The 26,478-nt window shown below is 48.4% G+C and overlaps 1 protein-coding gene across 1 annotated transcript in view; it reads right to left on the bottom strand.

The window, feature by feature from the left end:
• The window catches only part of CTNNBL1 (catenin beta like 1), an 89,927-nt gene extending 63,772 nt beyond the window's left edge, over positions 1-26,155 (bottom strand). Inside the window, exons 1-4 of the mRNA XM_081948102.1 lie at positions 26,067-26,155; positions 6,261-6,446; positions 5,632-5,738; positions 2,688-2,829 (exon numbers count right to left, since the gene is read on the bottom strand). Coding sequence (XP_081804228.1) covers positions 2,688-2,829; positions 5,632-5,738; positions 6,261-6,446; positions 26,067-26,096 — 465 coding nt within the window. The 5' untranslated portion in view covers positions 26,097-26,155. The remainder of the gene's footprint in view (positions 1-2,687; positions 2,830-5,631; positions 5,739-6,260; positions 6,447-26,066) is intronic.
• Positions 26,156-26,478: the final 323 nt, after the last annotated feature.

Here is a 26,478-nt window from a genome sequence, read left to right on the forward strand (position 1 = left end):
CAGAGCTGCTTACGCAGAGGAAATGTTCCTAGATAAATTTAATGACAAATCTTTGGGGCACCGAGTGCCGAAACTGGAATGCACATGCGCTGGCCAGCTGTCTTTGGATTTCTGGCGCATGCATGCACAGCAGCCAGCTGGTTTTCATGCAGGCCGGAGCGCCAGAAACCCAAAGGTCAGCTGTCCAGGGAGCATGTGAGCAAGTGCACACCGACCAGCTTGTCTTCCGGTTTCCGGCACATGCATGTACACCGGCCAGCTAGTCTTTGAGTTTCCTGCGCTCCACCACACTCTAAGCCCAGCATGCGTCCCAGAAAGCAGAAAAGCAGCTGGTGACAGCACACATGCCAACAGAGAGGGCTCTGCCTGCCACCTCTGGCATGCGTCCCATAGGTTCTCCATCACAGTCCTATCCTATCTTTTCCATTCCATTCCTTTTCTATATTCTCTTCCCTTCCCTGTTTGTTGCCAGCAGGCCCAGGCATTTTCCCAAAGCGTAAGGGAGCACACACTGCTCAGCCTGCCAGAAACACCCCCTGCGTAGCCTGTCTGTGGAAATTCTCCCATCCAGGTTCTCTCAAAGGTGCTTTTGTCCAAACAGCAACTGGACTTTATTGATTTCTTTTTTTTTGAAGGTCTTAGTTAGAATGGAAAAAGCTTCTTGGATGAGCAATGAAAGGTCTTCAAGAAAAATCAACAAAGTCCAATTGCTGCTGGGAGAAAAAGCCCCTTTGGGACATCACGCAGCATCTTCCAAGAAGCCAAACCAGGGGGGGAAATTCCCTGAGATCTTGTTCTTATATCTTTTATTATTATTATTATTATTCTGCCTTCTCATCTCGCCTGTCTTCCTTCCCGGCCAAGATGACATTTCTAAACAGAGTTTTTCAACTGTTACTTATCAGTAACTAGGAAAGGCAACAGGCCGACATCAGACGGAAGGCGTTTGGTAGTTTTGTTAGATGTTCACGGCAGCCTTGCAGGCAATTTTCACAAAGCCTTTTCCCTTTTCTTCTCCGCAATTCCAGCTCAACTCAAGATAAGAGACAGAAAGAGCATGGCCGATGGAGGCTGCCCTGATGACCCTCTTGGGACTCAGGACCAGGAAAAACCCTGGCCTGCTAACCTGACAGAGCAGGGGTCTCCAACCTTGGCAAATTTAAGACTTGTGGACTTTTGACTCCTAGAATTCCCCAGCCACCCTGCTGTCATCCTTTATCACATTTCTTCACATTTACCAAACCCATCTAGAACGAAGGAGAAATTTCCTGACAGTGCGAACAATTAACCGGTGGAATGGCTTTTCTTCAGAAGTTGTGGGTGTTCACCCCTGGAGGCTTTTAAGAAGAGACTGGGCAGCCACTTGTCCGGAATGGTATAGGTTAAGGATGCTTAACCTTGGCATTTGAAGATGCCAAGGTTAAGCATCCTTACCCTATACCATTCCGGTATAGGCAGTGGTGGGATTCAAACAATTTAACAACCGGTTCTCTGCCCTAATGACCAGCTTGATAGGTGGGGCTCGGTGGTCATTATACTGGGTGGGCATGGCCAACCAATTTAATTTAATAATAAACCTTAACTCAACGTCACTCAGGTCGATGGGCGCTTCGCCTTAGCTGTTACAATGTCATAAGGGTTAACCAGAGGCAGTTTCTGTAAGCAGGGCAACAAAGATTAGGCTAGAAACAACACCAGAATGGTTCCTTCCTGCCTTCCTTACAGGATTAGCCCTGGAAAGTGGAAAAAAACAAAAGGAGATTTCTTCCAACAAGAAATCTCCAAACTGCTTAGAAAGTTAACAATTGGTTCTCCCGAATAGGTGCGAACTGGCTGAATCCCACCACTGGGTATAGGTAAGGATCTATAGTAGACTTGTGGACTTCAACTCAAAGAATTCCCTAGCCAGCATATCTTACAGTTGTTGAGTTTGGATACCCCTGAGATAGATGGATGATAGATAGATAGATAGATAGATAGATAGATAGATAGATAGATAGATAGATAGATAGATAGATAGATAGATGATAGATAGATAGATAGATAGATAGATAGAGATAGGATAGATAGATAACCGTAGATATAAATATAGATAGACAGATGGTAGAAAGATAGGTAGGTAGGTAGGTAGATATAGATCTCATAGAGATAAAGATAGACAGATGAAAGACATAATGATAGATAGATAGAGATAAACAGAAGATAGTTAGAAAGATAGAGATAAAGATAGATAGAATGATATAGGTAAACAGATGATGGATGGATGGATGGATGGATAACTGTAGAGATACAGATAAATAGATAGACAGATGATAACAGATTTAGACAGAAGAAGAAAGGAAGGAAGGAAGGAAGGAAGGAAGGAAGGAAGGAAGGAAGGAAGGATCAGTCCTAATTTACTGAAGGAGACAAAACCTTCCAAAGTGGGCTAAGGGAAGTGGGGTGGAAGGGTTTCTCAGACAGCCTCCCTCACCTCCCCCCCAATACGCCCATCAGCAGGGCTGATTTACAGGCATCTACCTGGCGGTGCTGTGGGCTCCGTTTCCCCCAGGTGAAGCTCTGGAGCATCCTTTTGAGGCAGCCGGCTGACACCCCGTCCAGCCCAAGACCTGATTGCTGAGCCCAAACGAACGCAAGAGTGACAGCTGATCCCCTGCCCCCCCTCCCTCCCCCCCCTCGAGAAGGATATCCGTGTTGTCGTGCCCCAGCAGCCCAAGGAGCGAGTGCACGGCATTGAGTTCCACCAGGAGGTGGTAGAGGTCCGGCATGGTGGCCACCACGTGCATCTCCTGGACGATGTCGTTCAGGTCCAGCTCGGATTCCATGAATCTGCAGGCAGAGGAGCAAAAGTTCAGCAGGAGGCAAAAGATCTCCTCTCTCCTTCCGAGGACAAACCTGGCTGCTTGCCCCAAAGATGCTTTTTCCAAAAGGCAACCGTGTTGGAGTTTGTTCCATAAATTCAAATCCAGAAGCACAGACGGATAACTGATGCAGCTGGATTCATTCACTTCTTCATTTTTATTTTTTAATAAGCATTCATATCATCTTTGCAACATTTCTACCTCTTTAAATACCCATTATACTCCTTTTATCCATACATATATACCTTTATATATCTATATGTATGTCCATTTTTACATATCTTTCATCTACTCCTATTAATTCCATACAATTCCTCTTATATCCTTCTATACACATATATTTCTATTTCTTATTCCGTACTATATTATATATAGAGTCTCTGTTGCATTTTCCCCCTCGTTCGTTCTGCGGGTTTGTGTTTATTTTCTGATCTCTTCATCTTTTTCCCTCCCTTTATTTCTTTCTTATTCTTTGCATCTTTCCTCTAGCCATTTGTACCATAAATTCCACACTGACATACTAACTTCTTTAATAGAAGTTTAAGAATAGGTGGCTAAATGTACAATCCCAACAGGTGGTTCTTCCAAGGAAACACAAGGCAGGAGAGTCACAGAAAACACAAGCAGTTGGCTTCATTCCAGCAGACAAGCCCAGGCAGCCTGCTAAGTTTACTTCTCAGAGCAGCAGACTGCTCAAGTTTCTGTTTCAATTCTCTGCACAGACTCTTTAAGCTCCCCTTGGCTGACTTAGTTGCCGTGCCTATTCATTGGCTGACCTTGTTCCCATGTCTCTCCCAGTCATGAATATTTTAACAAACTGGACTTTCTTGGGTTTTTTTCCCCTTGAAAACATTTCGCTTCTCATCCAAGTACTTCCAAGTTAGAAGCTTCCTGGAGAGAAGCGAAACGTTTTCAAGGAAAACACCCAAGAAAGTCCAGTCGCCTTTTGGAAAAGTCTGGCGAGATTCTCCGTCCTCCAGATCATGGTTGTCCCAAAGGGGCTTTTTCAGGAGGCAACTGGACTTTCTGGTTTCTTTTTTGGGGGGAAAAGCCCCTTTGGGACAAGCAGCCCCATTGCCCGGATCAAAATCGGGACGCTTGGCAACTGACTCATAAATGACGACGGTCACGGTGTCCTGGGGTCATGTGATCTCCTAAGAAGCAAAGTCAACGGGGAAGTAAGATTCACTTACTGTTGTTACTGATTTAACAACTGCAGTGATTCACTTAACAACCGGGTCACGGAAGGTGGTAAAAGGAAGTAAAATTCACTTAACAAATGCTGGCTTAGCAACAGGAATTTTGGGCTTGCTTGTGGTTGTAAGCCGAGGATTATTTACTTTGTAGATGTTATTTTTTCCATCTTTTTTAATTGCTTTATAATTTTTGAAGCGTAAGCGGAGCTGGGCGGCTATGGCAACCGAAGAAATAAAAAAAGGAAGTGGAAGAGTGCCTGAGCTTTCTTCGCTCTCCTGCTCCCTCCCCAACCCCCTCTTCGCTGTTTGTGCCCTTTGTGGCTGTAAGGCAAATGGAAAAGCAGCATCCTCATGGCCAGCTCCAGACCCCCAGCGGCCCGTTTTCATCCTGGGCCTCCAGATCTCGAAGACTCCAGGAGATGCGCTGGCCCAGGCCTCGGCTTTCCCCTCCCTGGACGTGGTCACCATCAGGTCAGACTTTAGGGAATTTCTGTGCAGCAATTCTGGGTTGAATTTAGGATTGCTTCCCAGAGAACCAAAGAGATAGGCTGGGCTGGAATGGCCACGTCACAAAGTGAGTTACCGGTCTTCATCGAGAGCCATTGCTGACGCTGGATGGGATGTCGAGGGTACAGAGGTTTCTTTTGGCTCCAAATGGAATCTGGGGAGGGTGTGTGGAAGACAGAGAGAGAGAGAGAGAGAGAGAGAGAGAGAGAAAGTGTGAGAGAGATTGAAAGATCAAGAGAAATAGAGAGAGAAAGAGAAAAATAGGGAGAGCGAGAAAGAAAGACAGCAAGAAAGAGAGAGAGAGAGAAACAGAGGGAGGGAAGGAGCATTCCTCTGCACAATTCAGGAATTAAACCAAATCGAAGCCTTTTCTGGATTTTGAGCCTAACATTTATCTTGCTAAGTGAGGCAGTTAAGTGAAGTTTGCTCCATTTTATGTTCTTTCTTGATGCAGTCATTAAGTGAATCATTGCGGTTAAGTTAGTAAGTTAGTAGATCCGTTAAGTGAATCTGGCTTCCCCATTGTCTTTGCTTGTCGGAAGGCAGCAAAAGGTGATCACATGACCCAGCAACACTGCGACCGTCATAAATATGAGCCAGTGGCCAAGCTCCTGAATTTGATCACATGACCACGGGGATTCTGCAACAGTTGTAAGGGTGAAAAACGGTCATAAGTCACATTTCTTTCAGTGCTGTTGTAACTGAGCACCACTCGGGTGACCCTGAGGACAGAGAGAAGCCTCCAGGTGGCCTCAGGGACCCTCTCAAAGGATGCAGATGACCAGCTGTCTGCAAGGAGCATCCATCCTTCCCTTCCCCACCGTTCAGTCAGAGCTGAAGAAGCTTCTGGGATGAGAAGAGAAACGTCTTCAAAGTCCAGTTGCCTCTTGAAAAAAGCCCCTTTGGGAGAACCAGGACCTTGGATGAGGGAGAATCTCTCCAGCCGTCCCGAGAACTTCCACCTCCCTTCTGAGGGAGTGAAGAGGCACCTCCGTCTCCCTTCACACCTGGGCGCCTTTCGGAGAGCAGCGCCTAGAGAAAGAGGCGGAGCCCCCAGCCCAACTTACTTCTCTGGGTTGTCTGGGAATTTGATCCGGAGCTCCTGGTTCTTGTAAGACCTCTTCTCAAAGGTCAGAATCATCTTCTTTACGGAGCTTTCGTCCAGAGGTTCCTCCTGGCCAAAGAAAAGCCCCCTTTAAGGACACAGAGCACCGCCCCCTCCCCCCCCCCCCGGCACCCACAAGCCCCCTTTGAACAGGCTCCCTCAATGGAAAGGAAGTAAGGGAGGGGAAGTAAGGGCGGGGTAGTAGGAGTACCTACTAGAGTAGGAGAGAGGGTAGGAAGGAGAAGAAGAAGAGAGGAGAAGTGGGGAGAGGGAGGGGAAGAGAAGAAGAAAAGAGGAAGGAAAGGAGGAAAGGAGCAGGTAGAGAAGGGAGGTTGGGAGGAGGAAAGAAGGAGTAGGGTTGTTGTAAAATAAGACGGATGTGCTTGGTGGCAGGAAAGGAACCTGGTTGTATTTTTAAATAGATTGTGATAAATGTTAAAAGACAACAGATAAATATTAATAGGAGAATGTATATTTGTGAGTGCATATATGAGAAAGAGAAATAAAACTTTATAAAAGAAAAAGAAAGAGAGAGGGGGGAGGGAGGGAGGGAGGGCCAGGGGCCAAGCCAGGGCAGGAAGAGACCCTCACCTCTTCCTCCTCCTCCTCGCCTCGTTCAAAGATGTGGAGCAGCTTCTTCTTGTCATCCTCGGACTCCTCGGCCACCGGAGGGTCTTCCTCCCGATAACGGGGCCGTTCCCGAGCGCTGACTGGCTTGTGCCGGGGCTTCGGCTCCTCGTCCTCGTCCTCCCGGGTCCGTTTGGTGCCCCTGTTGGGCTTGGGAGAAGGAAACGTTCAGTCAGCGGAGGAAGGCGAGACCCCGGCCCAACCCTCGTGGGGCCCGAAGGAAGAACAGGCCCAGGGCTGGGACCCAAGGGTGGGCTGGAGAGGGACCCCTGGCAGCAAGAGGGAGGGAGGGAGGGAGGGAGGGGGGGATTTGGCTCGGGGTGGGGGGTAGGGAGCCCAGGGGCCCCGCCCATCTGTGCCAGGGGGAGGCCGGAAATGCCAGAGGGGACCACCCGAGGGGCAGGGGTCCCACACTGCCACTTCCCAGATGGGAAAAGAGCTGCCTGCAATAGGTCCCACATGGGAGTCCCTTTTTCTTTCTTCCCCTTCTCTTTTCCTTCTTTCTTTTCCTTCCCTTCCTCTTTCCCTTCTTTCCTTTCTTCCCTTTTCCTTTTCTACTTTCTTTTCTTTCCCTCCCTCCTTGCCCTTCCTTTTCCTTTCTCCTTTCCTTTCTTCCTACTTCACTTTCCTTTCTTTTCCTTATTTCCTTCTCTCCCTTTCTTTTCTTTCTTTTACTCTTTCTTTTCCTTTCTTCCTTCTTTCCTTACTGCCTCTCTCCTTCCTTCTATTCTCCTTTCCTTTTTCCTATTTCCCCCTTGCTTCCTTCCTTCGCCAAAGACCTCTGTGCCCCACCCCCACAAGCAAAACTCCACCCAGAAAAAGAAGGGTCCCCCCAATTGAGTTGGGGGGGAGGGTCCCCTACCCTCAGCTTCCCCCTGGAATCGCTTCAGCCGCTGTTCCTTCCGGAAAGAGCCTCCTGGGAGCATTTGGTGTCTCCTTCATTCGTGGAGGGGACGGAGAGTTTTGCCAGCCAAAGTGGGCAGAGGCAAGGGAACATGGTTGGCTTTTCTTCCCCCCACCAATTAAGGGGAGGGGGAGGTCCCAACAGAAAGAACGTGGGTGCCCCCCCCCAAAGCAGAGAAAAAGTCCTTTTGCAGGCTTCAAACAGCCCCCTAGAGAAGTTACTAAAGGATGGTAAAGATTGGCTTTGGGGGGCTCCTCTGGGCCAGGGACACCCCCAGCGGGGGCTTCTCTTCCTGTCCTGGGGTTTCTTTTTTAATTGAAAAGGCAGGGAGACAACAGCTGTCATGAAGGGCTTGGTGGGTGGGTGGGGGGACACAGAGTTTGGGGAGACACAGAACAGCGGAGCACAGAGGAGCCCACCTCACCACAGCCCTGGTGAAACTAAAGCCCCCCTAACCCTCCAGGGCCAGCCCGGTTCCTCCAACTCCCCCCCACCCCCACCCCCAGGCCTTGATGGGCAACGGCAGCCAGCCTGGGCCTGGCCCTTCATCTCTGCAATGGGAGAGTCCTTGGGACCAATCAGGAAATAGTTTAAGCATTAAGCGCCCCCCCCCCCCAATGGCTCCTCAACACCAGAGAATTCCCAGGCAACGACAAAAGAGAGTCAGGGGTATAATGTGTCTTCCTTCCTTTCCTTCCATCCATCCATCCATTCTCTTCCTCCCTGCCTTCTTTCTGTCCATCTGTTCTAGTCCTTCCTTTTCCTTCTTTCTGTTTCCTTCCTTCCTTCCTTTCATCCATCCATCCATATATACATACATACATACATTCCCCTCCTGCCTGCCTTCTTTCTGTCCATCTGTTCCAGTCCTTCCTTCATATCTTTCTTTCCTTCTTCCCTTCCCTTCCCCCCTTCTCCTTGCCAAGGACCAAAAATAAACGCCATAACAAAAAACAAAAATGCCACAAAACCCCATTTAAAACTGTGCAGCAAAGGGATCCACCTTCATCTCACAGAAAAGGGGAATCTTTGTTCTAATTGTCTTTGGACTCTCTCTCTCTCTCTCTCTCTCTCTCTCTCTCTCTTTCTCATCTTTTTGTGTTGGTTTTTGAAAAGGGGATTTAAAAAAGAAGGCAGGGAACAATTGGCTCACCCCCCCCAAAAAAACCTGGACTCTCAGGGACCCAATGAGACCCCCGTGGGGAAAGGAGACTCCCGAGCTGCTCTGTCAGCGGCCCCTCTCTTGGTTCCCCCCCCCACTCCGAAGCTGCAGGCAGTCCTCCCATCTCCCCCCATTGTTCTGTTGAGAGCCATGGACTCCCCCCCCCCCACTGAGCTGAGCGGTGGAGCATCTTAAGCAGTGCTGGGCCAGAGGGGGGGGGGACGCAGGGCCAAGAGCCATTCAACCCCTAAAGGAGCTCCAGACAACCATTTCCCCCCATCTCCAAGGGAAGACCCACGAGCCTTGGATAGTGTCCCTTTGTGCCCTTATATGTCCTTATGTCAATAGCAACAGTACTTAAGACTTATATATCGCTTCAGACTGCTAATACAGCCCTCCCTAAGTGGCTTATAGCCAGCATATTTGCCCCCAACAATCTGGGTCCTCATTTTACCCACCCCGGAAGGACGGAAGGCTATCAGAATCGAACTGCTGGCAGTCGGCAGAGTTAGCCTGCAATACTGCATTCTAACCACAGGGAGGGAGGGAGGGAGGGAAGGACAAAGGAAGGAAGGAAAATAGCAATAGCCCTTAGACTTATATACCGCTTCACACTGCTAATGCAGCCCTCTCTAAGCGGTTTCCAGAGTCAGCCTCTTGCCCCCCAACAATTTAGATCCCCACTTGACTGTATGTCCTTAGATGACCTTCTGTGGCCTTCTATATCCTTATGTGTCCTTGAAAAGATAAGGACGCCTGTTGGAACTTCACAATAGGGTCACTAAGCGATCGGTCATAAGTTGAGGACAGCCTAAATTCAATGACCTTACGGGAAGTCTTTGACTTATGACCATAAGTGAGACCAACATTTTCAACTGCTAAGCTAAACGCAACAAAATGTTATTTTAATGGATGCCGATCAGCGTCCATTCAAAGTGACCCTAAAGTTGTTCTACTCCACTACTCTACAACTGCCCCCCTCCCCTGCGGGACCATCCCCCTTGCCCATGTGGACCGCGAAGGCAAGCTGCCTTCGGACGGTTTCCCCGAGCCCCCCTTTGCATCCTGAATATTTTAAAAATAGCTTGCTCCCTTCGTGATTTGCATATATATCGGCAACGGTGCATATATTCTCCCCACCCCTTGAGGGGATGGAGAGGTGATTTACAAACCGTGCCATAAATAGATAAGGGACCAGTGGGGGGTCCTTTGCTGGACTGCCTCCAGTGCATGGCTCACCCAGGGGCCCTCCCTCCAAAAGGCTCCTTTTAAGAAGCTCCTTCCAGCAAAAATGTAAAAAAAAACCAAATTGGAGTTTGCAAGCTCGGGTAAACTCCAGCCTCATCAGCAGAACGCAGCAGGGCTGAATCGGGGAGGAGTGCAGCGAAAGTAACTTGGGCAGGAATTAATGCACTCGGCTTAATCTTGTTTAAGAAGACGCCAGCTGCAAGAGGCAAATAATAAACCTGGTTACTATGGTGCTGGGAAGCCGTGCGTTGTGGGAGGATGAAAGGCAGAGGAAGAAACGGGGCTTCCTGGATGCCAGCAGGCAAAATCTGCAGCCATCAGAGAGAGCCACTTATTAGGCACCAATTTGGAAGTCTTCGGGAAGCAGCTCCGAGTCACAAACAGGATCTGATCTCTCCAAGGGACCCTTTGAATTTGTGGGGATCCCCCTGGGTCTCCTCACCCCCAGCCCCAGATGGGTCAGTTCCTTCTGAAAAGGAGGAATCCGCCTTGGCCCGTGCAATTTTGGAAACAGGAAATTAAGATTAAGGAGCTTCATCCCTGGAGGCTTTCAGGAAGAGACTGGGCTGCCAGAAATGGTGTAGGGTCTCCTGCTTGGGTGGGGGGCTGGACTAGATGACCTACAAGGTCCCTCCCAACTCTGTTCATCTGTTAAAGATGCTGGCCTGCTGGCAGGGAACTTTGCTGGCATTTTCGCAGACGAGATGAGCCCAAGAGGGGGAATCCTTGGTGGGAGGCAAGCAAGGAAGGTGCCCAATTCGTTTCCAGAAGGGACGGAGAGAGACGCCAACTCAAAAATTAGAGGGGAAGATGAGGAGGGTCCATGTTGCTCTTTGAACCAGGCTGCTTTCTTGCACCCGTTCCGATGGCCCGAACTAGGTGGGTGCACGGATGATGTTCCCTAGTTTGGCTACGTCTGCAAGGAAACATCAAAGCTCAGAGAGCTCCCAGGACCCCACAATCCTCCTCCTCCTCTCCACTATCCCCATTCCTTTCCAACACTGATGATGTTCCCTAGTTGGGTCATGAGTGGTCTGCAGAAAACCCCCAGAGCCTCTTTCTCTCTGAGGAAGCTGGGCGGTTAAAAAATACAAAATATAAATAAATAAACAAACAAGCTCTAGAAAGAACCAAGGACCCCACAGCCCTCCTCCTCCTCTTCCTCCTCCTCCTCCTTTCCACAATCCCCACTCCTTTCAAGCACTGATGATGTTCCCTAGTTGGGTCATGAAACGCCTGCAAGAAAACCAGCCAGCTTAGAGAGCACCCTGGAGCCCATCATTCCACCCCGAACCACTAATATTCTCTTTGATCGGAGAAGAAAATGTTTGGCCTCTTCAGAAAAGCTTGCAAGGGCAAGTGAGGGGCAGAAGACCCCCCCCCCCCCCAGCAAAAGGCTGGATTTAAGGAAGGCACCGCTAGAGTCCCCCATTTGCTAGCTTTGCAAGAGACGAGGTGGGGAAGCTCCAGCAGCCAGCAGGGCATGAAATGCTCAGGTTTAGAAGCCCTGGAGACACCCCCCCCCCCAAAAAAAAAAATAGGAGAGATTAGGGGAGAGGAGGCTGCAATGATTGCAGGAACTGGACATGGCTAGTTTAATGAAGATAAAGACCAGGGGAGGCATGGGAGCAGCCTTCCAATATCTCAGGGGTTGCCCAAAGAAGGCAGGGGTCAACAGAGGGATAGAATCAAGATCACGTGAAGGATTAATACCACTTTATAAGGCCTTAGTAAGGCCACACCTAGAATCCTGCATCCAGTTTTGGTCCCCACACTATAAAAAAGAGATTGAGACTCTAGAAAGAGTGCAGAGAAGAGCAACCAGGATGATGAGGGGACTGGAGGCTCAAACATACGATGGACGGCTGCAGGAACTGGGCCTGGCTGGTCTAGTGAAGAGAAGGACCAGGGGAGACAGGAGAGCACCTTCCAATATTTGAGGGAGGGGCTCTCACAGAGAGGAGGGGGCCAAGCTGTTTTCCAAAGCACCCGAAGGCCAGACAAGGAAGAATGGATGGAAACTGACCAAGGAGAGAAGCAATTTAGAATTAAGGAGAAACTTCCTGACAGTGAGGACAATTAACCAGTGGAACCGCTTGCCACCAGAAGTTGTGGGAGCTCCATCACTGGAGGCTTTCAAGAAGAGACTGGACTGCCATTTGTCTGAAATGGAATAGTGTCTCTTGCTTGATCAAGGGGTTGAACTAGAAGACCTCCAAGGTCCCTTCCAGCTCCATCCTGATTGGCCCCTGGTCCTAGTGACCGACTCAGATTGGACCCTGGCAGAGAAACCCCTGAACCAGCTAGGTGGGCTATGAGCCCTCCGTCCCTGGATATCATCGGAAAGCAGACCCGGGAGGCTGGAGGGAGCACTTCTGGCCAAGGTTGCTCAGCCCTCAGGCTGCCATCCAGGGGGACCCTCTCCATCACCATGCCCACCACGCAATGCGGCCACGTTGGTGTTGCGCCTCTGGTGTCGCTTGAGCCTGTAGCTGCGTGTGGCCCTTCTACCCAGAGGGCGCAACTGCCTCCTCTGATGTGGCTCTTTTGCTCGGATGCGGCTGACCGGGAAAGAGGCTGAGTGGGGGGGGGGGGGGCTGGAGGGGAGGGTGTCCTCTGGGTGGGGTTGTGGGGGGAGCTGGGTGGGGTATATATATGTGTGTGACGGTGTTAACTTGGTTAGAACTGACTTGGATTCGATTACCTTTGTCATTTAGTGTTGGTTTTGTTAGATAGAGATGAAAGTTTTTCACCAAACAAACGGAATCTCTGTTTGTCTGCAACGGGACAATTGGCTCAGGCCACCTGCCGGGGCTGATGGATTCTGGCACCCTCCAGACAGCGCCAGGTGGGGCAGGCACGGCTGTTGGGTTTTCTGCTTCCCTCCCTCCCTCCCTGCCTGCCTGCCTCCCCAGGGCTGAATTCAGAGGCAAGCTGCCCAGCCTAGCCAGAGCCAAGGCTGGCACCGAGCGAAGGCCGCTGTTGGATGGAGCCGGGCCCAGATGAAATGTTTGAAGAGAGAGCAGGGAGAAGAGGCAATTGGGGAGAGAAGGGAGGAGCTGAAGTGTCAGGGCTGAATTGAGAGGGGGGGGGGATGTCTTTGGTGCTGAGCTTGGCTGTTTTCCTGCAAAAGTTCAATTCCCCCAACATCATCAGTGCTAGAAGGGAGATGGGGGTGGAGTGGAGGAAAAGAGGAGGAGGAAGAGGAGGAGGAGGAGTGTAGGGGTCATTGGTGTTCTCTGAAAATGGCTGTTTTTTTGCAGACATTCCAGGACCCAACTAGATAACATTATCAGGGCTAGAAGGGAGTTAGGTTTGTGGGGAGGGGGAAGAGGAGGAGGAAGAGGAGGAGAGAATGAAGAGGGGGAGGAAGAGGAGGAGAAAGAGAAAAAGGAAGAGGAGGAGGAAGAGGAGGTGGAGGAGGTGGAGGAGGAAGAGGAGGAGAAAGAGGAAGAGAAAGAGAAAAAGGAAGAGGAGGGGGAGGAGAAGGAGAAAAGGAAGAGGAGAAGGAAGAGAAAAATGAAGAGGAGGAAGAGGAGAAAGAGAAAAAGGAAGAAGAGGAGGGGAGGAGAAGGAGAGAAGGAGAAGGAAGAGAAAAATGAAGAGGGGGAGGAAGAGGAGAAAGAAAAAGGAAGAGGAGGGGAGGGGGAGGAGAGAAAGAAGAGAAAAATGAAGAGGGGGAGGAAGAGGAGAAAGAAAAAGGAAGAGGAGGGGAGGGGGAGGAGAGAAAGAAGAGAAAAATGAAGAGGGGGAGGAAGAGGAGAAAGAAAAAGGAAGAGGAGGGGAGGGGGAGGAGAGAAGGAAGAGAAAAATGAAGAGGAGAAGGAGGAGGAAAACTGGGGTCCTCTGTTCTCTCTGAGCTTGGCTGTTTTCTCGCGGACATTTCACGACCCAACTAAGTAACGTCATCAATGCTAGAAGGGATTGCAAATCCAGCAGAAGCCCTACTACGCCTCCCTCCAGCCGGGTCCCTCAACTGTACCCGGAGGCTCCCCACAAGCTCCGTCCTGCAGAGACAGCAAATCCCATCGGATGCCCTCCAATAAATCAACTCCCAATTTCCGAGAGGGACTCCAAGGCCAGGATGGCCAGGCGGAGGAAGGCCCCCGTCCTGAAAGGAAGCCTTCCTCCCCCCCCTCCCCCCCCCAATTCTAGGAGAGGACCAACATGAAAGACTTGAAAGAGGCCTGGATAAATGCAATCCCCCCCCCCTGCCACAAATAATCCCCTCGCTGCAGGAGCCTTTCATTTCCAAAGCGGGTAGAAAAAATGAGGAGGGAAATCAATGTTCCTTTTCCATCCAAAGGGCTGGGGGGGAAAAAGTCAGGCTGATGAAATACGGCACAGTATATTACACTTTATAATGTCTTCCCTGCCATATGCAAATGACATCAGAAGTACTTAGGATTAAATGAGAGGGCGATCAATAATGGCAAAAGCCCCCCTGTCCAAAACACAAAAGAAAAGAAAAAAATCCTAAAGAAACAATGAAAGGTGAAAAATGAATGTTTTCCCTCGGGATTAGAAACTAAAAAAAAAAAAATCAATAGAAGAAAATATTTATTGCTCGGGACTAAACAGACGTTTCATGACCCAGCTACGTAACACCATCAGGGCTAGAAAGAAACAGGGTATGAAGAGAGGAGGAGGAGGAAGAAGAAGACGACTGTGAGGTCCTTGGTGCTCTCTGAGCTTGGCTGTTTTCTTGCAGACATTTCATGACCCAGCTAGGTGCCATCATCAGGGCTGACTGATAATGTTCCCTAGTTGAGCATTGAAATGCCTGCAAGCAAACAAGAGCACCAGGGTCTCTGCCCCCCCCCCCCCAACCCCCAGTGCAACCAAGGGCGGAGCAGAGGAGAACCGCAGAGAGGGTGGGGATGGGCAGAGAAATGGGGCCGATGACCCGCCCTGCCTTCTGGCGTGTGACCCAAGGAGGAGGAGGAGGGAGAAAGAGGCAGCCATTTGCACCATCAAAGAACCAGATAACGGCCCCCTTGCTTGGCCAGACTGCAGAAACCCCCCACCCTATTCCTCAAGTGGGGTCTGCCTGCCCTTAAAGCAGGGGTCCTCAAGCCCCAGGCCTAGGACCGGTACCAGGCTGGGGCCTGTTGGGAGCCCAAGTGGCAGGTGACCACACGAAGCTTCCTTTGTGCGCATGTGGGGTGTAGGCTGTGCAGCAAAACCATTGCCCCCCCCAAACCCCCACTCTACAGCAGGGATCCTCAACCTTGGAAGCTTTAAGATGTGTGGACTTCAACTCCCAGAATTCCCCAGGAGGAGGGGGGGAGGAAGGTGGGGGGGTCCTCGGTGCTCTCTGGGCGTGGTTGTTTTCTTGCAGGCATTTCATGACCCAACTAGGGAACAGCCTCAGTGCTAGAAGGGAGGCGAATTGGTCTTGTTTGTCTTCCTTCTAGGCTTGATGACGTTACCTAGCGGGGTCACGAAACGTTTTGCAAGAAAACAAGCAAGGACCCCTCAGCTCAACCCTGGACCACAAACACTTTCTTCTGTTGGCGCTTTGATTGTTTCACGGCTAAGGTGGGATTTGAACTCGCCGTCTCCCGATTTCTAGCCCGGTACCTTAACTACGAGACCCAAAGTCTCCAATCTTGGCGCTTGTCCAACCTTGGCTACTGTAAGACTTCGATTCCCAGAATTCCTCAGCCAGCACGGCTGCCTCGGGAATTCTGCTACTTGGAAGTCCGTAGCTTGTAAAGTGGCCAATTTGGGAAACCGTGGTTTAAAGCTAGCTCTCTCTGTGCAATCCCAGCTGGCAGGAAACAGACACGGCCCAGGCGCTGCTAGGCAGGCCCAGGCTCCTGGGATGCCCTACAAGGCAGGATTGGTTGAAAATCAATGCAGCCACATTTCTCTTAAGCGATAATCCCCCCCGCCCCCCACCCCCAAATGCTGGCTAAGGCTTTAACCAGCTTGGCTCTCTCTTTTTTCCCCCAACTGGAATGCAGATGACAAATGGGCCTTTGCAAGCATTCGACTCCTCCAGGCTACGGCTGAAGAAATGGATCAGAACGCTGTTATAAAAACATTAGTTAGATTTAGGAAGCCTGCCTTCGGCTGCAAAGAGGGGAGGGGGCGCAGCGGGAGGGGAGAGAGGGAGGGGTTCCTGGCAGATCGGTAGAAAAGGCTGCAGGGGGGGAGGGGGGGTAGCCCAAAGACCCCACTGCAGTCTCACAAAAGTCTTGGCACTGCCAATCTTGTGTGTGTGTGTGAGAGAGAGAGAGAGGATTAATTCCAAAAACTGCAATTATCTGGCTAAGCTGCTTCGTAAAGTGGAACAAGCGTGGGTTTGCTTAACACATTAAGCCGTGAAACGTGGTTTGTGAACCCCACTGCCTGCTTCACACCACAGGCTAAGCCGAAGGCCAAGATGGAAGAACCAGCGTGGATAAAATTCAATGTTTTTGAAAAATAATAATAAAAGGGTCTTTTTTTTAAAAAAAAAATCAAATTTATTTAAATAAAATGCTTTTGGAGTACAAAAAAAAATCTATCTAAAGATAGTTTTCCATTTAAGATACATGAATAATTTAGTTTTATCCAGCATGAAATGGAGCTTAGTTACGCGGCATGAGGAGGCTGCATATTCTGCAATATTTACATTTTTTTGGTAAAACTCGTTCAATGAATCCGAGCTCTGCCAGCTGAGATAACCTGCCCTGCATTGATGCCACAATTCCACCGTAAGCCTGAGATAAACCATAAAACGAAGTCCAGGAATGTTCCTTTATCCCCTTCTTTTGCAAACCTATCTACACTACAAACTGTACGATCGTTGGAAGAGAAAGCGTGAAGACGAAGGCCAAGCATTTAAAAGTGGCAGGGAAACCTTCTAAGCAGCTTAGACATGTACTGCAGGGGTGTCCAAACTTGGCAACTTTAAGACTTGTGGACTTCAACTCCCAGAATTCCCCAGCCAGCAGAGCCCTGGGGAACAGTACCCCTGATGTACTGTTAAAGAGCACCTGTCATTTCAGATCCATCCTGGCAGCGCCTGTTGGTGGGCATCCACTCACTTGCTGCCCGCCACGTCCCTCACCTTGTGGTGTCCCTGCCGCATGACCGGCCCTCCCGCTGAAGTGGACGGGACGGTCAGAGAGTCCCCAGAGGGTCAGAGGGGGAGCCGCTGGGGGGAGAGAGATGACAGCTGCTCTTTGAAAGTTACGATTTAAATCGAGTGGGTTTAAGCCAGGCCTTTTTCTACTAGTGATTTCAACCGCGATTTCAACCGACTTGATTTAAATCAAATCCGCCCTGGTGGGAACCGTCCTGATGTCGTCACCGGGGCTCAGCATCCACAGGCGCTGCATCCGCTGAACAATGTCCACACCCGGGTTTTTTAAAAAGCGGGGGAGGCCGGAAGCAGGGACCGTGGGGAAGAAGAACAAGTTCAAATCCCTGCAAGGAAAAGGGCAGCTTTTCTATATAAAAAAAGAACCCTTCAGAACAATTAATAATAATACAATAGTAGAGTTGGAAGGGACCTTGGAGGTCTTCTAGTCCAACCCCCTGCCTAGGCAGGAAACCCTATACCGTTTCAGACAAATAGCTATCCAACATCTTCTTAAAGACTTCCAGTGTTGGGGCATTCACAACTTCTGGAGGCAAGCTGTTCCACTGATTAATTGTTCTCACTGTCAGGAAATTCCTCCTCAGTTCTAAGTTGCTTCTCTCCTTGATTAGTTTCCACCCATTGCTTCTTGTTCTACCCTCAGGTGCTTTGGAGAATAGTTTGACTCCCTCTTCTTTGTGGCAACCTCTGAGATATTGGAATAATGCTATCATGTCTCCCCTAGTCCTTCTTTCTCTTAAGCTAAACATACCCAGTTCCTGCAACCGTTCTTCATATGTTTTAGTCTCCAGTCCCCTAATCATCTTTGTTGCTCTTCTCTGCACTCTTTCTAGAGTCTCCACATCTTTTTTACATCGTGGCGACCAGAACTGAATGCCGTATTCCAAGTGTGGCCTTACCAAGGCATTATAAAGTGGTATTAACACTTCACGTGATCTTGATTCTATCCCTCTGTTGATGCAGCCTAGAACTGTGTTGGCTTTTTTGGCAGCTGCTGCACACTGCTGGCTCATATTTAAATGGTTGTCCACTAGGACTCCAAGATCCCTTTCACAGTTACTACTACTGAGTAAGGTATCACCTATACTGTACCTGTGCATTCCGTTTTTGTTGCCTAAATGTAGAACCTTACTCTTTTCACCATTGAATTTCATTTTATTAGATAGTGCCCAATGTTCAAGTTTGTCAAGATCCTTCTGTATCTTAAGCCTATCTTCTGGAGTGTTGGCTATTCCTGCCAGCTTGGTGTCATCTGCAAATTTGATGAGTTCCCCATTTATTCCCTCATCCAAATCATTGATGAAGATGTTGAAGAGTACTGGGCCTAAAACAGAGCCTTGGGGTACTCCACTACATACTTCCCTCCATGTAGATGCAGTTCCATTGAGAACTACACGTTGAGTGCGGTTGGTCAGCCAGTTACCAATCCATCTGGTGGTGATGCTGTCTAACCCACATTCTTCTACTTTATCTAGTAGTAGGTTATGGTCTACCTTATCAAAAGCCTTACTGAAGTCCAAGTAAACTATATCAACGGCATTCCTCTGGTCCACTAATTTTGTCACATTATCAAAGAATGCAATAAGATTAGTCTGGCATGATCTGTTTTTGACAAATCCATGTTGGCTTTTGGCTATTACTTTGTTTGCTTCTAGGTGTTCGCAAATTCGTTGCTTGATTATTTTTTCCAGAATCTTTCCTGGTATTGAGGTTAGGCTGATAGGTCTGTAGTTTCCTGGATCTAATTTTTTCCCTTTTTTGAAGATGGGAACCACATCAGCTCTTTTCCAGTCCTCTGGTAGTTCCCCGGTGTTCCAGGATCTCTGAAAGATATAATTCAGTGGTTCTGAGATCTCGTCTGCTAGTTCCTTCAGAACCCTGGGGTGTAATCCATCCGGTCCTGGTGATTTGAACTCATCTAGGGTAGACAGGTGCTCACTTACCATTTTCTTCCCTATTTCAATTTGTGTTCCTAATTTTGTGGTGCTGCTTTTGATAGGTTGGACTGTTTTATCCCTTTGTGTAAAGACAGATGTAAAACATGAGTTAAATAGTTCTGCTTTCTCCCTGTTGCTTGTCACCTTCTTGCCACTTTCTCCTAGCAATGGACCAATTGTTTCCTTAACTTTTTTCTTGTTTTTAACATGTTGGAAGAAGCTTTTTTTGTTAATTTTTACTTTTGTGGCAAGCCTTTCTTCATTGTGAGCCTTAGCTTTCCTCACTTCATCTTTACAGGCTCGGGCTATTTGCTGATATTCTGCCTTAGTTATGTCCCCCTCCTTCCACTTTTTATACTTACTTTTTTTGTCTTTCAGTTTGTCAGATAGTTGTTTATGCAGCCATGCTGGTTTCTTTTGGGAGCTGTTGTTTTTCTTCTTCATTGGTATTGTGTTAGACTGGGCTTTTCTAATCTCATTTTTCAAAATTTCCCAAGCTTCTTGAGTTGTTTTCCCCTCGAGGATTCTCATCCATGGAATTTTTCCCAAGCTCTCTCTAAGTTTATTGAAATTAGCTTTCTTAAAGTCCAAGACTCTAGTTTGACTTTGTTCTACTACTTGTGTTTGGATAATGTTGAATTCTAATATTGCATGGTCACTTGCCCCCAGGGTTCCTATGACTTCAACACCTTCTATCATTTCCTCTCTGTTAGTGAGAATTAAGTCCAGTATGGCTGATCCCCTTGTTTCCTTCTCTACTTTTTGGAAAACAAAGTTGTCTGCTAGGTTTGTTAGGAACCTGTTGGATCTTCCACTTGGTGCAGAGTTTGTTTCCCAGTTGATGTCAGGGTAGTTAAAATCTCCCATTACTATTGTGGTGTGCTTCCTACATACCTTAGTTAGCTGACTAGCAAAAAGTTCATCTTCTTCCTCTGCTTGGTTGGGTGGCCTGTAGTATAGACCTATGGCAATGTCATTTCCCCCACAACCTTTAATATTGACCCAAATGCATTCAAGATAGTTCTCATTATTGTTGTGCTCTATTTCTGTAGAGACATAGTTATTTCTTATATATAGTGCAACTCCACCTCCTCTTTTATTTGGTCTATTTCTTTTAAATAATTTAAATCCTTCTAGCTGTATGTTCCATTTGTCAGTTTCATCCCACCAAGTTTCTGTAATGGCAATAATATCATATCTGCCCTCTTTTACTTGAATTTCTAATTCTCCCTGTTTATTCCTCATGCTCTGTGCATTGGTATATAGACATTTGAGTCCATTTTGATTGACCTGTATTGTAGAGCATGGACTCCTTCCTGCTCTGCGACTGGGGTTGTTTCCCTTGCAGGCATCTCATGACCCAGCTAGGGAGCATCAGCATCATCAAGGCTAGTTGGGCAAACTCCCCTCCCTTCCAGTACTGATGCTATTCCCTAGTAGGGTCAAGAAACGTTTGTAAAAAAAAATAATAATCATGCAGCTCAGAGAGCACCAAGGACCACACTAGTCCTCTTCCTCCACCTGCTCTCCACAACACCTTCTCCCTTCTAGAACTGATGATGTTCCCTATTTGGGTCATGAAACGTCTGCAAGAAAACCACCCAGCTCAGAGAGCACCAAGGACCCCACAGTCGTCGTCCTCCTCCTCCTCTCCACAACACCTTCTCCCTTCTATCACTGATGATGTTCCTTTGTTGGGTCATGAAATGTCTGCAAGAAAATCCCAAAGCTCAGAGATCACCAAGGACCCCACTGTCCTCCTCCTCCTCCTCCTCTCCACAAACCCCACTCCCTTCTAGCACTGATGATGCTACATAACTGGGTCATGAAACATCTGTAAAGAAACAACCCAGATAGCCCCAGGACCCCCCCCCCCAATCCGATCCTTCAGCTACTAGTATTCCGTTACACTAAAATCTTCCCTTAGATCCAGCCGTTTCTTTTGAAACTCTTTAAAAAAAGTGCTGGGGGATCCTTCAGATTCTGAAACGGATTAATCCTCCCCCCCCCCCTTTAATTCAACTCAGCATATTGTGAAGAAGCAATTATAAAAAAATTACCTCCTCTTTGCTGCTTATAATAAAATTGCAATTTTTTCCAAACTCTGGTACTAAACTCTACCAATTGATTTGGGGGAGGGGGGAGGTTGGTGTTATTTTGCCCCCTTAATCAATGCTTCTTCTCCAATCACGGCAGCCGGTTTGGATGATCTGAAAAGGAGTCCGGTCAGTTTCATGAGAAATCATGCCGGCAAGGAGACCAGGGGAAGTGCTGAACCATTTCCCACCATGGCATCCCCTGTCCAGATTCCCCTCGGGCATATAAATCGTTGCAATAAAATCAATTCGCTTCTCATTTGTTTTCAGAAAATACCAGAAGGCTCAAGTGAAGCTTCCATTAGAGCCAGGCTGGCAAATTTCAAATGCGGAAAATTGGCAAAATAAAGACAAACGGCTTTGGGAAAAAACTCTGCAAAACGGACAAATCGCTCATCATAAATGATTTACATTCATACCGGACGTATCTTCTCCAAGAGGTTACTCTTTTCTCTGTACAGATATCACCTTGGACGGAAATGCAGAATACGGGTATTTATGATGCCTGCATTTGGAGGAGGGGTTCCATATTCACGCATAATTAGCATTATAGGTACTTCTAGATGCCCTCTTTTTACCTTGGAGGGACCCAGCCGCGATGCTTGAAGGAGCACAAGAAGCGATTGCATGGGAAAAGCAGACAAGGGACGCCTCAAAAGCTCGTGTTCCAAATTAGGAATTGATTTTTATCTGTCAAGCGGGGGGGGGGGGGTGACAGGCCGCTTTATTTCAGCTTAACTTGCTTTCCTTCGTAAGAGGAACTGTAATTATTATAGATAATGAGAGCAAGCGGGGCAGGAGAGAAATACAGTTGTTCAGTTGTTAAAGTGATCCTCGAGGTGTTATTGCTGGGACTAAATGAGGGAGACCTTCAGTGTGTTTTCCAGCATAACTCTGGAGCGCCTCAAGCCATTTCAACCAAATTGGTACATAGATGACTTACTCTCTGGAAACAAATACCGTGGGGGTAAGACACCCCTAACACCCCTGGGGGTGGGGGTGTCCGTGTGTGTGTGTGTTCCAGCATAACTCTGGAACGCCTGGGCCACTGAAATGAAAAGGACTGAATTATATCTATAGTGTCAAGTCACAGTACGTTTGTCAGTGATCATGCGTGTTTTGGATTCAGGTTCTGTTAAGATACAGCCTGTTGTGCCTTAAAATGGCTTCTACTGTACAGCACTGTGGAGTTGCCATGGTAACGGCTTTGCAGTACTCCCTCTAATACAGGATAGGGATAAATAGATACCCGGGCAATGCCAGGATATCAGCTAGTTTCAAATAAGAGAGGCGTCGAAGCCGAACAAGATCAAACAGGTCTAAAAGATAATATGTATATAATAATTAAATACCTTACCTCCTACCGCTTCCCTTTTTAAGACCTTAGGATACAGACTATCCTTGGTTTACGGCCACAATTGAGCTCAACAGCTCAACAGTGAGAGAGTTGTTAAAGTGAGTTTTGCCCCCGCTTCACAACTTTTCTTGCCATGGTTGTTAAATGAATCACTGAAGCGGTTGTTAAGTGGATCTGGATGCCCTGTTGTCCTGGTAAAGAAATGAGGATTGAACTGCAAAGCCAAAGCCTGGAAAACCTTCACCGTCATTCAAGAATCCGGACTCCCGGAAGACAAAGCCCATCAGCGCAGCAGCCAAGGCTCCTCGGGAGGTCAGGGCAGTCCATGCCCCAGAGCAGGGGGGGGGGGGGGGGCACGGCTTAGCTAGATTTCCTGGGTCTGTTGAATCACCTCCCTGGGATGCTTAGGTGGGCTCTTTCAGGCCTGCAGCCCTCTTTTCCTTTGGGTCTGTGGCCTGCCACACTCTCTATTCTTCTGCCATGCCTTTTCTACGGTGGGGAAACGGGAGGGGGGATGGTACGGAGTTAGATGCTATGCAGACCATGGGATGGACTTGGGCGGGGTGGGGGCAAGATCTTAAGCTTTCAACTGGGGGTGGGGGAAACGGGGAAGCTTTCAGATTCGGGTTTCCCCAGATGGGGCCAATGTGGCTCCCTTAATAAATTGGAACTTTGAGTAACACTTTTGCCTCGGACTCTGATTTAATTTCGGATGCTACTTGGAACCCAGACACCCAAATCCAGGGATCCTGTGTGTCTCCTCCGTCCTCTGCAAGGGAGACAGCTTCTCCTGGGGGTCTCTGCAGCCTGGGAAGGATCTTGAAACCCATGAAAAAGGTGCCTCGGTGCTCCCTTGCACTGGTGAGGTTACCTAGTGGGGTCAGGAAACGTCTGCAAGAAAACAAGGGAGCCCCAAGCCCCCCCCCCCAATCTTTTTCCTGCTCTTCGTCCTCCTTCCTCTGTCTCTCTTTCTCAACCCCTTCTTCTTCTCTTTTGTTCTTCTCTTTCTTTCTGCAAATCCCACTCCTTTCTAGCAGTAGAAATGTCTGCAAGAAAACCACACCGTTGCCATCCTCCGCCCCCTCCTCCTTTTCTTCTTCCTCCCTTCTAGCACTGATGATGTTCCCTAGTTGGGTAATGCAATGTTGCAAGAAAACCACCAAGCTCAGAGAGCACCAAGGACCCTACAGTCATCCTCCTCCCCCCCCCACCAAACCCCCTTCCCTTTCAGCACTGATGACATTACCTAGTTGGACCATGAAACGTCTGCAAGAAAACAGCCAAGCTCAGAGAGCATCAAGGACCCCACAGTCTTCCTCCTCCTTTTTCGCTTCCTCCTTCCCCTCTTCTTCCCCTTTTCCTCCTCCTTCTCTCCGCAAACCCCACTCACTGCTAACACTGATGGTGTTACCTAGCTGAATAGGTAGGTAGAGATTGAAGAGAAATATCTTCAAAAACATCTTTTTTTTTAAATTACAAATTTTGACATATTTTATAAACAAAGCGTTATCTGGGTCTTTTCTTTTATATCCTCTCATATACATAATCCAACAGAACATCGTAGTTCTGTTTCCAATTTCAGCCGTATTATTCTCTTTCCATATTTTTTATCTTAAACTTATTTTCTTCTTAATACATAAACAATATCACTAATTGACCCTTCAAAGTTAAACCAAATGATCGTTTCATATTTCATCTGTTGATATATTTTACTATAAGCAACATACATCATCCAGTTCAGTTTTAACATAGAGAACATTTAATTAATTATCCACAATTAAAAATGTTACTATAATTTCCTTATATCTTAATTAACTGCATACCATTAACAATCTTAATACAATTCCCTTTAATCTACTAATATGTCCCTTCTTTCCCTTCCTCCTCCTCTAACCGTTTTCTCTTGGTCTCTCAAAGATTCCACTTCTTTTTAATCTTCTTCTTTTCTGCCATTCTCCTAGCTTCTTCTTTGCCTTTTTCTTATTTTCATAATTATCGTATCTTTTCTTCTGAATCCTTTTTCTCACTTTTAATTTTATTGTTTTAGTAGTTTTCCCCAGTTTTTCCTAGTCTCTTCCCACTATTTCCTTCTTTGCTGTTTGATTGTTTCTTTTTGGGGGGGACGGGGGGCATTGTCTACTTTTTTTCTGCCACTGTAAATCCCAGTGAAATCATGTTTCTTATTCAAAAAATCTTCAATATTTTCAAAAAAACCAATTAAGCCCAGAGAGCACCAAGGACCTCACAGTCCTCCTCCTCCTCTCCACGAACTACATTCCCTCCTAACACTGATGATGTTACCTAGTTGGGTCATGAGGCGTCTGCAAGAAAACAGCCAAGCTCAGAGAGTACCAGGGGCCCCACAGTCCCCTCCTCCTCCCTCTCTCTAAACCGCCCTCTTCTTCATCTCTTCTTCTTCTCTTCCCTTTCTCTCTGCAAATCCCACTCCTTCTTAGCACTGGAACTGATGATATCCCCTTGTTGGGTCACGAAACGCCTGCAAGAAATCCACCCAGCTCAGAGCCCCAAGGACCCCAAAACGTCCCTTTGCCCCTCCCTTTAGCCCAATCAGCCTGTGTTGGGGTCTCCCTCACGACCCCCTGCCCGTCCTCTGCCCATCCAGTCATCTAATACACACAGCAGAAAAACACCATCAATAAATAAAATCGAGTTGGAAAACCCGCCTTTCGGTTAAGCCAAGCCCACCTGGGAGGGGGGGTGTCAAAGCAAAGCGGGGGGGGAGGGTTGGGGGGAAGATGAGCCCCCCCCATGTCAGTTAAAAGGAGGGAGGCTTTATCCATATCAGGGCGTGAATGGTGTGGTCACCGGGTAACATACATTTCAGCACACATAATCTTATGATTCCCAAATATTGCACTTCGTTTCCATTGTTTGATCTTATTTATACATGCCTTTTATTACGATCGTCTTTCCTTTCTGTCCTTTTGTGTATCGTAACCTATTAATCTATAATTATTATTCTTTTCCCCACTATTTTCTAGCCCTATTTTAACTTCCAGCGCCCCCCCCCCCGCCCCCCCTTTCCCCGCCTGGGTTGGGGCTCCTATTTCCTTAGTTAAATCAAAGTTCCACCCTGGATAGGCATAAAGAGGAACAGAAGAACATGGGTGGAATGGGTGGAAACTAATCAAGGAGAGAAGCAACTTGGAACTGAGGAGAAACTTCCTGACATTTAGAAGAATTAATCAGTGGAACAGAAGTTGCCTCCAGAAGTTGTGAATGCCCCAACACTGGAAGTCTTTAAGAAGATGTTGGGTAGCCATTTGCCTGAAACGGTATAGGGTTTCCTGCCTAGGCAGGGGGTTGGACTAGAAGACCTCCAAGGTCCCTTCCAACTCTGCTATCGTATTGTAATGCATTGTATTGTATTGTATTGTATAACATTTAAAAAAAAATGATTGGGGGGAGAAAAGGGGGGGAGGATGGGAGGCTCACAATTCTGCCCCTTTTCCTCCTGCGTCCCCCTCCCCCCCATTTAAGGCAGGGGTCCCCAAACTTTAGGACGTGGGGACTTCAATTCCCCAGAAATCTGCTCTGCTGGCTGGGGAACCCTGGGAGTTGGAGTCCAGAAGTCTTAAAAGTTGGCCCCTTTGGGGACCCCTGCATTGGAGGCTTAAGGCTTCGGACGGGGCGGGGGGGGAGCAAGGAGGGAGCCCCCTGCCCAGCTTCTAAGGCTTTGCCCTGGATGGGAGACCACCAGGTGATCCCACCCGCAAAGCCAGCTGGGAAAAGCTTCATTCCACCACCCGCACTCCAGCTCCCCCACCCCCAGCAACATTTCAAAGTGTCGGGGAGTCCCACCGGCTGCCTCGCGGGGACTACAACTCCCATCAGCCCCGCCGGCAGAAGGGGTTACAACAACAACAACAACCAGCATCCCCGCTGTGGGACAGACACCCCGCACCGTTCCAAAAGCGGGCATGACCCCCCTCTCTCCCCCCCCCCGCCTCACCTGGTAACTGAGCAGCTCCCCCACGTCCATGGCCGCCGCTCCGCCGCCGGCTGTCGCGAAAGGTCGCGCGCGTTGCCGTAAAGCGCTCTCCCCCCAAACCCGGAGGCGTCCAAGGACGGACCTTCCGCCGTAAAGCGCGGCGGCGGCGGCGGCGCTGGGAGGGCCCCGCCACCAAGAGCAGCCCGTAAATACGGCAATAGGAGCGCAGCAGGACTTTGGGGGCGGTGTAGTCCGCCGATTTGCTGCGCGGGAGAGATTTGACAGGGCGGGTGTTGAGCGGGGCTGGGGGGAGAGGATGGAGGGGGGGATTTTGGGGTGTTCTTCCTGCCCGCCCGTCCCCCAAGAAATTTATATCTTGAGAAATTGCAGCTTATGAAGAATAGGAGGGACTAGAAGAGAAGAGAAGAATGGA

This window comes from Natrix helvetica (genome assembly GCF_964273705.1).
Source record: "Natrix helvetica genome assembly, chromosome: 3".
In the NCBI taxonomy this organism is placed as follows: Eukaryota; Metazoa; Chordata; class Lepidosauria; order Squamata; family Natricidae; genus Natrix; species Natrix helvetica.